This window comes from Sander lucioperca, chromosome 2 (genome assembly GCF_008315115.2).
Source record: "Sander lucioperca isolate FBNREF2018 chromosome 2, SLUC_FBN_1.2, whole genome shotgun sequence".
NCBI classification, from domain to species: Eukaryota; Metazoa; Chordata; class Actinopteri; order Perciformes; family Percidae; genus Sander; species Sander lucioperca.
Genome location: NC_050174.1, coordinates 5065861 through 5078516, shown reverse-complemented (window position 1 = coordinate 5078516; position 12656 = coordinate 5065861). Strand labels below are relative to the sequence as shown.

Genomic DNA, 12656 nt, shown 5'->3' with positions numbered 1-12656 from the left:
GCAAATACTATAAAGTGAAGTAACTGAACAGAACTGTATTTCTCTTTTTTACTAATTTAAATGGGTGTCAGCATGGTGTTAGTCAGATTAGCATTCTTGGCTAATTTCAAAACTCCTCCAAAAACTGTTACATTTCAAGCTTTGGATGAAATGTCTAAGCATGTCAATCAAATGCTTTTTTCCTGCTTTCGGCGAAAAGAACATAAACCTTTATCACAGTGTGTTGAAATTTCTGGCTGGCTGTACATACCTCATGGATCACAGCCATTTTGAGAGACATTTTCTTGGAGGAGCATCTTTGCCGTTCTCCCCCTGCCCCCCAGCACCCCCCTCTGTAGCTCTGCGTCTCTTTCTTTGTGGCAAAACACAAAGGAGCCGTTATCCTTGGGCTACTGGTTGGCATGGCAACAGCTCACTGTTGCCCCCCCCCCCACCTTCACATTCCCAAGTTCTGGTCCAAGTGGGTCAGGAAACACCCGATTCTCTTGGCCTTGGTCCACTTAAGTGCCAACAAGTTAGAACTGGATTTTGTGGATTGTACTCAAAATGAAAAGAAAATGAGAGAAATATTTCTCCCTAATTTGACTTGTTAAGTACTTCACAATAGACTGATTATTTGATTGATTTGTATGTTGTATTATTCTTTATAAGTTCAGTAACAGACTAGTAGTAGTAGTAGTAGTAGTAATATTAATTTCCAAACTTGCTGTGTTTGCACAATAAGTGTGCATTCGTCTACAGTAAATGTCTGTTTAATATGCAGGTATGTGTTTCTGTGGCTCTCTTTGGTGTAATTCTGAATATGTGCATCAGTATATCAGTCATAATCTGTGTGTGTGTGTGTGTGTGTGTGTGTGTGTGTGTGTGTGTGTGTGTGTGTGTGTGTGTGTGTGTGTGTGTGTGTGTGTGTGTGTGTGTGTGTGTGTGTGTGTGTGTGTGTGTGTGTGTTTTCAGGAAGAATTGTCTGTTCTACTGTTAGTGGTAAGCAACTGGATGACCACTTATTTGATTAGTTTCTATGTATTTCTTTCTCTTCAGGGATTCTGGGTGGAATGACCCAGTCATGATGTCACAGCCGTGCAACACCCCACGCCCAGGTGACCAAGGAGGGCGTGTCCGGCTATCAGCCAATCACAGAGGCTGCCCCAATAGTGTTATTTCCGATTCCAGTTCAGAGACATTTCCTCTCAAGAGCCTCCTGCATCACTGACACTCTGCCCCTCTGGTAAGTTTTAGCCTTCAGGATGAGGATTTTAACTAAGGCACTTATCATAGACCATTTTATATTAAATGTCTTTCTTTCTACAAACAGACACAATGCAGTTGATGTGTACTGACCCAACTGGTTGCCTGACTAAGTTGCTTGTAATTTCTAATGGTTAAAATAAATCATAACTTGTTTTATTCTTGGAAAAAGTGTTGGACAAGCTTGCAGTCAAAAGAGGAATATCTTCAGCTTTCTTGCAATGTTACACAGAAACACACTGCAGTAACATCAAATCATAAACTATAGTATCTATCATGGTCTTAGTTTAATGTATTTTAATGTTTAACCAACAAACTTTTTTTATTTCTCCTCAGGTCGTATCTTCTGTGCCCACTCCTGCTTCCTCTGGAGTCCTTACTGTTTCATGATTACCAATCTTGGGATGTTGGCGTCGCTTTGTGGCAGCTGCCATGGAGATAAACAGATTCCTTTAGTAGACCATTTTAAACACAACCTCCAGATGTTGTGCCAGATGCACGTTGTCCACACGGGCAGAATTAGACAAGGACAGGCACAGAGGTGAGATGCTGATTTTGTGCATTGTCTTCAATATAATAATCAATTTGGCAGGAGAGAAATTAGGCTTATGCCTTGCCTAAATTGCATTTATATAGCGGCCCATTAATGCAATTAAAGGGCTGTATTTTCATACGGTTTTAAAGCTGAAATGTCCTGACTGGTGTTTAGATTTTATGTTCAATCAAACTATATCTATAACTATAAGTACCTGACTTCCCTTGGCTTTTGTAGCAAGAATATTTTCTCAGGGCAGAAAAGATTTAACACCATGACATAGTGAAATCATTGCATCATAGTCATTTCATTTTAAGTGTTAAGGCAGTGTGTCAAAACCAAGAATCAGAGGCACAACATTCCTTTGCAGACACAATAAAGAAATTAGCAAAAAGGGATTTAGCCTCCCAGCTTTAACTATTTTTTTTTTTTCTTCAAGCTGGTATCTTTTTTTATTATATAGTCCTGCATTTTTTCTGAGTGTTCGGCAATACCTGGCTGAAATGAATGTCATTATTTAGCATGTACCAGACCTGAGGGGTGTTTATAATGGATATTGCTTGATGCGATTTATGCTGTTTGTCTATGGCATCAGTCAGTACTTATGTGGAGAACTGTGAAAGACAGGATAACCTGCATACCATATGTGATGTGCTAATAATTCCATTCAAATATGTTGCAAAATGTGCAGTGTGTAATGCAACAAACATATTTTTAGAACCAAAAGACAGATCCTAAATTAAACTTATCGTTAAACATTCTCACAGCTTGACAGCTTAGAAAGGCTCAGTGCCTTCTTGCCCCTTTTAATTTTATCATGCTATTTTATGTTTTCCATTACTCATACAGTCTGCTATTATTGTTGTAATATCTCCTGAATAGTAATGCTGTATTTTGTTCCTCTCAGGTGCTGTGCGGCTCAGCTTCCTAATTCTCACTGTTTGACAACATCACAGCAGGAAGTATAGGACTTCCTTTTCCTGTGGAACATTTTACTCTGCGTCCTGGCACTTGTGAGGACCTACTTGACCCTGTTGCAAATTAGTCAAGACTCTTATCCTCCAGCATAGAAACCATGCGGCACATTCATGTGGAGTTAGCCCACAAAAAGGCTCCATTAGAGCTTTCAGCCCAGGAGGGGGACCTGCCTCCACCTGAAGCCCCAACACAGGGCCTTGACCCTGGTGTCAGATCGGGGACGCCCAGGCACTTTGGCCAGGAGCAGTTGCGGCTCCAAAAGGTCTACCAGCTCTCCATTTTCTCCCAGTTGGGGGGATTTTCTACCTCCACAGAATCCCACACTGATGCCCAACAGAGGCCTGTCCGGTTGGGTGGGAAAAGGGGGCAAGAGGAGCCCCAATTGACTCATAAGCGCCCCCACCTGGGCGACTCCACAGACCAGGAGGAGGCATTGGAGGGGGGGGTGCTGTGTGGGCCAGCCCCAGCTCAAGGTGTTGGGATGGGTTTAGCGATGGGCCCTAGTGGGCCTGGTTCTGTATACTCTTGCACACAGATGGAGCACAGAGAATCTGAGGGGGGACTGTCACCCAGGTCTCCACCCCTCTCCCCAAGCCACAACCCTTCCCGACGGCCAACTCAGCACAATCATGACAGGCCCATTCCTGATGTATTTTCTCCACTCTCACCTAAATCACCCCCAATGTGTGACCCACATAGTTCATCCAGGACTGAGTCACCTAACGGGGGCCACACACCCACCTACTCACTAGGTAGCCCTGCAAATGAGAGCTGTAGTAATGGCTCATCTGGAGGCCAGCCCAGCCCCCACTTATATGAAATGTCCACTTATGAGACTCCCAATCCCGCCAGTCCCACCAGCCCTCCAGGCCCTTTCTCCCCACCACACCACACAGAGCTGCAGGAGCCAGGGGAGGCCACTGAATGGGAAGTTGGACTTGAATCCTCCCCACCTGAGCGAAGTGCCACCCAGACTGCCTCCTCATCCTCAAATGGCCTGGCTTCCTGGGAGAAAACACCCAGCAGTAATGGCCACCGGCTATCCTCTGGAGGCCATTGGCCGGCCAAAAAGAGGCTGCTGCCCCCGAGCGACACAGGCGAGTCATGTTCAGAAGATGAGGGACCCTCCACATCCAAGAGAAGCAGGCTGTCATTGCTGGCTCCAGGACTTGGCCCGGCCTCATGTCGCAGCACTGATGCTAAAGCTGCCCCTTACTGGAACCACCTGCTTCCTTCTGCACGGGATCGGCCTAAGGTCAGCACACTCACATACTTTGTTTTTGAAAATGTTCTTTAAGTACCTTAAGTTACCAAAACAAGTGCATCAGTTCCAGCAACTGTACTAGCTAATAGCTATCGTTAGCTGTTATGCAACTCGGCTGTAATTACAAGACAGTAACACCCGAGTAGCTACTTCACAAGTTACCTTGGCACACGAGTTGCAGCCAGACAGAATTAAACCTTGCTCAGTATTTTGGTGACAGAAATGCAGTTTGCTGCTCTAAACAAGTGTTCCCTAGTAGCGAAGTTTAACTGCAAGAGTTTGAAATGTATAGGTGTAACAAAATATCAATAATCCTGATAGTATTCATATCATAAAGTACTTGAAGAAAGCAACTTAGAGTTGAGACTTTTCTTTTTCTTTTTTCATGACCAGATGATACAGTTTTCGGTTACACTTTACTTGAAGGTATCTACATAAGAGTGACATGACACTGTGTCATAAACATTATAAATAAGTCATAAATGTTTATGACATAACGTTTCTTTTAGTAAGTGTCATTCGTTTTTTGTCATGACAAGTTATGGTTAGGGTTAGATTAGGGTTAAAACACAACGCCCAGGATGGGCGCTGCGAGGGCCACGGGCACAAGGGGACCACTGGTGTGATTAAAACACTTTAAAACCTCCTTAAAAAACCAAGTTTGGTTATATAAAAGCTGTTTAAAAGAAGGTCAAATATTAAAGGCAGGTTAAAGGCATACTATGTAACTTTTCCCTCTTCGGTCCTTCTACAGGTTGTCTCATTGGAACTACAGCTCGCGCGGCTGTAGTTGTGTATGTGTGTCATGACAGTGTCATGTCACTCTTATGTAGATACCTTCAAGTGTTACCCAGTTTTCCAAACCTAATTAACTACCACGAGAAAGAAGCTCTAGGTGATTTTATATGCAAAAACCAGGCTTTTAGACCAAAAAAACATAGAGACCAGCGTATGCGGAGGTTTCTAAAACCTTGAATGCAGAATAAGGAATAGCCGTTCAAAGTCAGTGGTTGATGGAAAGACATCTGTGAGCCTTGACAGTCCTGGAAAAGAGGCTGAGACATAAATATAGAGAAACTAAAAGAACGAGTAAATGTGAAAGAATTAAGTGATGGCCAGCTCATTATCACGCCACACTGGAACAGGCTGAGTAGCTCCAGAATAAAGCCCATTGAGGGAGGGTCCATTGTTCCCTGACATGAGTGTGCTGTGTCTCTCATACACATGCACACACATAAACACAAACACAAACACAAACACACACACACACACACACACACACACACACACACACACACACACACACACGTACATCCCGCTTAAAAAATGGTTCTGGAAGTGAATTGGCCACTTTTGAACATTGGGAGGCCAGAAAGACCTGTGTGTGTGTGTGTGTGTGTGTGTGTGCAAATGATGACAATAGGGTTCACTGGTTAGGTTTCATACAGTGGTGGGCTCATTGTGACTAGAGGTGTTTAGAGTATGTGTGAGGGAAGCACAGGGAGAAACAGAGACTCAAGGACACAAATTAGGGACCTAGGGGACAGTAAAAGAAAAGGAACCAGGCTAAACTGTAACAGGTGATATTTCAGTAAATAAAGGTTAGATAAAGATATTTAACAGACACAGAAAGGGGAGACGAGGATATTTCAAAATGCCGTCTGTGGTTTTGATCGAGTGTGACGATGAGACGACAAGCTGACAAAGAGCTCCAAGCTCTGTAGAGAGCCAGTGTAACCAAGCGTTAGCTAATACCAATAGGCTAACCATGAGTAAAAGGTGTTCTGTGAGCAAATGCCTAACAGGTAGCATAGGTTTGGCTAGTGACGAGTCATCTGAGAGTTGGGTGGCCTTTACGATGAACGGCAGCCTGGAAATGGGAAATGTTTATGCGTGTGATGCAACATCCAAAAGTCAGTGCTCAGTAAGTAAGAGGACACCTGAAATACACAATTACACATATACAGTAAATTACTCTCACATGAACACAGAAACACTAACACACGCCCATTTAATCTTTATTTGAGTATCTTTATTTCTTCTGTGTATTGAGAATTTTTTTAGCATTTCGAGCAAGTTTCTCATTTGTGAATAGCTATTGGCTGACATAAATCAGGACATTTATAGCGAAAGACAAGTCATAATTTCCTTTTTTTTCCCTCTCTTTGTTCAGACCACCACAGACTGCACAAGATCAGGGAGACGGCTAAAAAGTGGGCTGCGGCTGAAAAGGTGAGTGCTCCATCATATTTCCGACAAAGTTATATAATTGAATTATAAATATCAATATGAAAAAGACTAGCGCTTCTAAAAGGGATTAAGGGAACACTTTTTAAACTTCAGCAGGTGCATGGGGTTAGAGTTTAAGAACATGCTCACATGTTTATGGATGAGATGCATCCATACACATCAAGTCAACATCTATAAAGAAGGTGGAAGTTTTGAGTGCGAGTTAAAGTTTTTTTTGTCTAGGCTTGAATACTCACACACTCAGAGGCATGTCACATGTTGGTTAAGACAAAATTAGTGTAATCTTAACCACTAACCACTGGTCTTTGTGTTTGTGGTCATATTCAGTCGGCAGCTGCGCAGCGGCAGACACACAGACACCAGCCGCTCCACACGTTCCAGTTGGCCCTCATCTTCCATCAGCAGATCTCTGCTTGGCAACTTTGAGGTACAAATGTTAAACATTCTAATAACTTCAGGAGACACAAGTAACTGCAGGTCAAAGATGGCGCTGGTATCCATGGTCTAGAGGTGTTCCTAATATCTTGTCCTTCCCATTTACATACTGTACATGTGGGTAAGGAATATAAGAAAGACCTTTCAATATAATGCATTATTACACGGCTTCCCATCGGGGTCCTGATCACCCTGTTGGGGTTGTATTGGCTATAACGACCGCCTCGCTCTACATTATCCCTTACATACAGCATCACCACCAACCATGATCTCAATGCTAAAACGTATAAATGAATTCTATGACAGTGATGTGTCAACAAAAGCACTTGTAAGTCTTGATTTAGTCTTGTTATTGGGACATTAATGAAATGCATAGACATTGTGACTGTCCTGATGCACTGGGCATGTCCGAGTTTAAGTTTATTTATTTGCAAATTTACAAATTACATTAAAATGATAATGGAAAGTGATGTGCAGGGAGAGGGCAAAAAGCACAAAACAGTATTTATTCACTACCTTTTGAAAAAATCAATTCACACGTTCAATTATTTATTAAACATTGTATTTAAACAGGACTTCATGGATGGAATTTCAACAATTTTCACAATACATTGCAAAATATTGGAAAGTTGTTATTTTTGACTATGCCCTGCATATCTGAATATCAGTGAAAAGAACACAATTGTTGGAGATCTTTGCAGTGCTGAAATCTTATTTTGGGGGTCCTCCTCTATGTGTAAACAGGCCTACAGTAGCTGTTTTTCGAATGGTTGCAGAGCCTCGCCTGGGATTATAAGAACTAACAGTAAATGCAGAAAATAAGTTAGTGCCAAAATGACATGGTTAAGATATCTATGATATTTGCTTTACTCCTTAGCATTGCTTATTTTAAGACAGGATCATAATATATCAGCATTAATATAAGGTAAAACAGGTAACAATGTAATGCTAATAATGTTAGCTCACGATTTAATACTTTCAAAATATCCTCCTCTTGGCTCACATTGTTGCATATTTTATCACTGTGTTGAACACTGCTTTGGTTTTAATTAAAATAAATACACGCAATGTGTACTTCTATGGATTTTTTCTGATTCTTTGGCCTAACTTGACTTGGAGTGCAGCAGTAAATGTTTAAGCCCTAAATTAAAAAAAGACTATATATTTACTTCTACTTTCTCTTGTGTGTTTCAGGAGTCCATACTGAAGGGACGATTCTCCCCGTCAGGCTGGATCGAAGGCTTCACGGCGGAGATTGGTGCCAGTGGCTCCTATTGCCCACAGCACGTAACCCTGCCGGTGCAGGTTACGTACTACGACATCTCAGAGCACAGCGCACCCTCACCCTTCCTGGTCTGTGTGTGTGTGTGTGTGTGTGTGTGTGTGGTAGTAGTAGTGTGCACGCTTAGTCAATCACAAACAATAAGTCAACACTGTTTATTGCACATGGCAGGTAGTGTGTTTGCTGTGACAATATGACAATAATACACTCATTAAAAGAAAAACTATGCAAAAGTAGAGATCAGAACAACTACCTAAAACAATAACAGATATAGAATTGGCTTCAACAAGGTTGATGTTGGCTTGCTTCTTTAGAACCAGATGTAAAAGAATACGTGGCGTGTTTTTCCTTTCCTGCATATATCGTGAAGCCTTTTGTCTGTCCACATCAGCACTGAATACTATATATATTAATTACACATATAATCATATAACATAAGATCACCAAGTACAAAGCAAGGTAGGACCAGCATTAATATGTGAACAACTTGAATCCTGCTCACAAGAAGTCTTAAACTGCGTCTGTTATTACACTGGACCATTTGGAAACCAGCTGTTTTCACTTTCTTAGCTTTATGCCTCATGTTGATTTTAAATTGCTGTGTATAAAAGTGGTGAATGTGAGGCCTCTTTTGATTCAGTTCTTTGAACTGGTAATTGGCATTTAACATTATATGACTCCCTGTGTAGGCGCCTTTGTAACTACGGCATGATGTAGTTATTTTAGATTTCTTTATGTGTGTTTAGCGGTTCTGATGAGGAATTGGTTTTACATGCATAACCTATATAGATGTGTTTAAGTGGATCAAATCAGAAATTACTATTACTACTAATACTGCTGTCATACTGCTGCTCCATTTTAGCACATTTCTTCTACATCCTGATCCTGATATAGAAGTTCACAGCAATTCACATGTACCAAATAATGAGTTATTTTGCCTTTACAGTGATTGAGGACATTTAATCAGTGCTGTGTGTCTCTCTCCCTCACAGGGGGTGATATCCCTTGAGCCTCTTGGAAAGAAAGGATATAGCATACCCAAAGCAGGGACCATTCAAGTGGTAAGTTTGTCTTTTCTTTCATCCTCCTCTCATTCTTTGCTCAGGAAAACAACATGGAATATGTTGGTGTCATGATATTCATGCTATAAGGGTGGTGTCATTGCAAGGATGAAACTAACAGCAGTAGTTTATTGGTGGTTTGAATAAAAAACATTACCTCCTGGTCGTATTTTTGCTGTTTGGAATGCTGACTTTGGTCTGACATCTGTTCTCAGACCTTATTTAATCCCAACAAAACTGTGGTGAAGATGTTTCTGGTGACCTACAACTTCGGCGACATGCCCGTTAATCACATGACCTTCCTGCGCCACCGTATCTTCCTGGTGCCTGTAGAGGAGGGGGTTGAGGGGAAAGGCGAGACGTCTCCAGGGGGCGGAGTGCTAGACAGGAAGAAGATTCTCTGCTACCTGATTCATCTCAGGTATGACTGAGATTTCAGCTGTCTGCATTCAATTTTTACACCTGTTGTTTTATTAACACTTGAATGATTACATTCTGTTTTACTAGCTGTGGCGTGATATCTGGAAAAGTACCATAGGATTACAATAATAACTGAAAAAGCTTAATTGAAATATCCCTAATAAGAAACACAGGGGAACTATTCTAGATAATATTATGATGTTACACACTTTAAGTGTGTACACGTAAGTACATAATGCCTTTTGAAAATGTTTCAATGTTTTTTCTAACACATTTTTTTTCGTTAGATTCCAGAGCTCCAAATCTGGGAAGATCTACTTGCACAATGATATCCGGCTGCTATTCTCCCGCAAATCCATCGAAGTGGACACAGGGATCCCTTATGAGTTGAAATCTTTCACCGAGGTGCCAAGAAACCCTAAATACTCCCCCCGCGTGTGACCCCAGCTTCACCCTTTGACCCTCCCCAAAGCCAACACAGCCCCTCCTGTGCTTTACGGAGGGAGGAAAATAGACAGACTGCTAGAATGATGGACACAAAACTTGATAAGACTTGATGAGACACACCACATGCACACAAGACACACATGCACATATGAGACAGTGTTGGTGATAGTAAAAGTCCCCCTTTTATGCATTTATTCACCATTGAAAATTCAGACAGTCAAAACAAATTGGTGATAGAAAATTTCGATCAAGCAAACATGGCAGTCCTTGTATCTTCCATTTATTGAAAATATAAAACAATATTAGAAACGCTGCCTGTATGCAGTCAAAAGCAGGACTTTTACAACATCTTCATCTGTACAGAGAAAGACACACACACACCACACACACCACACAAACAGATTCACTCAGAAACACTTACTACACACATCACAGCTGCAACACTTCTGGTGGTGACTCTGAGTTCAGTGTTAACATGCATGCCTTGTGACTTACACACCTGAATTTTCCTCTAGTGCCGTATCACACTGTCCTTCACTCTGCCTGCAGCTCCAACCGCTTCATCGGACCAATAATTTTCAAAACTTTCAAAAGGCCACAAACAATAAGCACAGCCCTGATTGTAGGGTTAAGAAAATTGTAACCCCTCCCCCACTTTTCACACAATAATACACTTTCTGACCAGCAGAGAGGATATGAGCTGAGACACAAACACTAGTGAAAGCCAAGGCTGAAATGGAATTGGCTATCTTGACCAGATGTCTTACCATTTAACACATGATTTAAAAAAAAAAAAAAACACACCGGCATGATTTGACCAAACTCAGGACAAGTGTTGAGGAATACATTTCTCTTCTTACCATGTCACCTACCATGGTACAGACCACTGTGTACACTTCAAGCCAGGAGGGTCATACCATGTCAATGAAAAACAGGGGAATCCAGTTAATTTTATGTAGCCAGACTGAGGGACACTGTGCTGTTTTCTTTTTAATTTTTTTCTTTTTTTAGATTATCTTCAAAGCAGTCTGATGTTGGAGCAGAAAATGGAAAAAATAAACAACAAGCTGTAGTATTTTTAATTTATGTTTCGCAAATGTCTTAATAAGCAATATGCTGCACAAAGTAGAGTGTGTTTTTCAGCCAGACAAGCTTTCTCTCTGGAGGGGGGGGACGGGACAGAGATTGAAAGCAAAGAATTCAGAGTGAGGGAAGAAATGGGAGGAGGGAGGAATGATGAGGAAGGGAAGGGTGGTGGGGTATTTAATATGGGGGAAAAGTCTATGTATATTTAAAAGAATAAACTCTGCGACTGGCGAGTAGCACCTGTCTTTGTTGTGGTTTTTGATTAAAAAAACACTGTTTACCTACACTTCCCATAATGCAATTTGATTTCTTCTTTCATGAGACCGTCCCTGCCTTATAAACATCCATGTCTATCAAACTCCATACCTTCAGTATGCAATGCAGGCTTTCCGTTAAATTTGAATATAAATGGGTGCCTGGGTAGCTCACCTGGAAGAGCAGGTGCCCATATGCAGAGGCTCAGTCCTCAACGCAGCAGCTCAGGGTTCGAGTCTGACCTGTCTATTAAAAGCTAAAATTCCCCAAAAAGTGTCCAGAGACACAGGAGCATTATACAACTGTTTTCACATGCTGTGGTACTAACCATTTTAAGTAAACTGAACTTCACATGTAAAATTGAAGTGTCCCTTTGAAACTAACAGATGTTTCTTAAGAACCATTAAAACAGTATTCAAGTCAAATAAATACTTGTGTCAACAGGCTATTCTATTTCCACCCGGACTTTAGACAAACCAGAATTATGTGCAGATTGTTTACAAATCAGCATGAGAGGAACCTTTTAAGCTATAAAGTGCTTCCTCCCCCGGCTTCTACTGCACCACTGAAACTGCTCAGTGGCTATACAGACAGACCTGGGTTGTTCTGCAAAATATTAATGTCCAACTGTCTGAATGTCAAGTACAGCATTGCTGGAAATAGAATCCATCCTCATCCTCCTCCCAACAAAACAGCCTGTAATTCCTGACAATCACTGTTCACAAATTTGTTAAAATCAAGATTTAAAAAAGGGATTATAGCCTGGTCCTGATTAAATTTGTTTGACATAGTAAAAATAAATGTTTCTGTTTCTGTGACTGATCCACCTGCAGTTTGCTTCTAGAGCTTTGTTAAGTGTCTTGTGTTGCTTTAAATACATATTGTAAAGCTTACAATGCTGCTCAATAGCATTTAACTTCATTTGGCCCACCTTTGTAAAGTATTATATAATTTAAAAATAACCAAAAACCAAAGGGGCCCATCTTTTTTTTCTTTCTTTTTTTTTTTAGGAGAATAAAGATTCAAAATAAATGAACCCACCCACCTCTCTCATCCACCAACCCACACAAACGCACATTATTATTTATTACACACCAGTGTAGTGTTTCCGCAGTGGCTCTAAGGGCTCAGATGGGTGTGACTGACACTGTAAACTTTAACCAGAAGGGAGGGCGCTTGGATAAAACCAGCAGTTCCTGAGAGACCTGTGTTTACAGAAGAGCCTGAACCGGAAAGCAAGTAAAGGAGAAGAACCCATGTGCTCATGGATGAACAGCTTTTAATGCTTCTTTTACTTCCCCATCTCTCTCCGTAGCTTTTTTCTCCCTTTCTTTACATTTCCTTCTTCATTACACATAAATAATATCTAGGCTTAACAGCATTATTGGCAGCATTATC

The 12656-nt window shown here is 41.2% G+C and overlaps 1 protein-coding gene across 2 annotated transcripts in view; it reads left to right on the top strand.

Annotated features, from left to right (window-relative positions):
• LOC116053954 (protein FAM214B) overlaps positions 1-10966 on the top strand; it is a 31114-nt gene extending 20148 nt beyond the window's left edge. For both annotated transcript variants that reach the window (XM_031305182.2, XM_031305181.2), the window contains 9 exons: positions 1039-1225; positions 1582-1786; positions 2688-4013; positions 6196-6254; positions 6600-6699; positions 7902-8060; positions 8982-9050; positions 9266-9471; positions 9758-10966. In XM_031305182.2, the coding sequence (XP_031161042.1) occupies positions 2856-4013; positions 6196-6254; positions 6600-6699; positions 7902-8060; positions 8982-9050; positions 9266-9471; positions 9758-9911 (1905 nt within the window). In that variant the 5' untranslated portion in view covers positions 1039-1225; positions 1582-1786; positions 2688-2855 and the 3' untranslated portion in view covers positions 9912-10966. The remainder of the gene's footprint in view (positions 1-1038; positions 1226-1581; positions 1787-2687; positions 4014-6195; positions 6255-6599; positions 6700-7901; positions 8061-8981; positions 9051-9265; positions 9472-9757) is intronic.
• The last annotated feature ends 1690 nt before the right edge of the window (positions 10967-12656 follow it).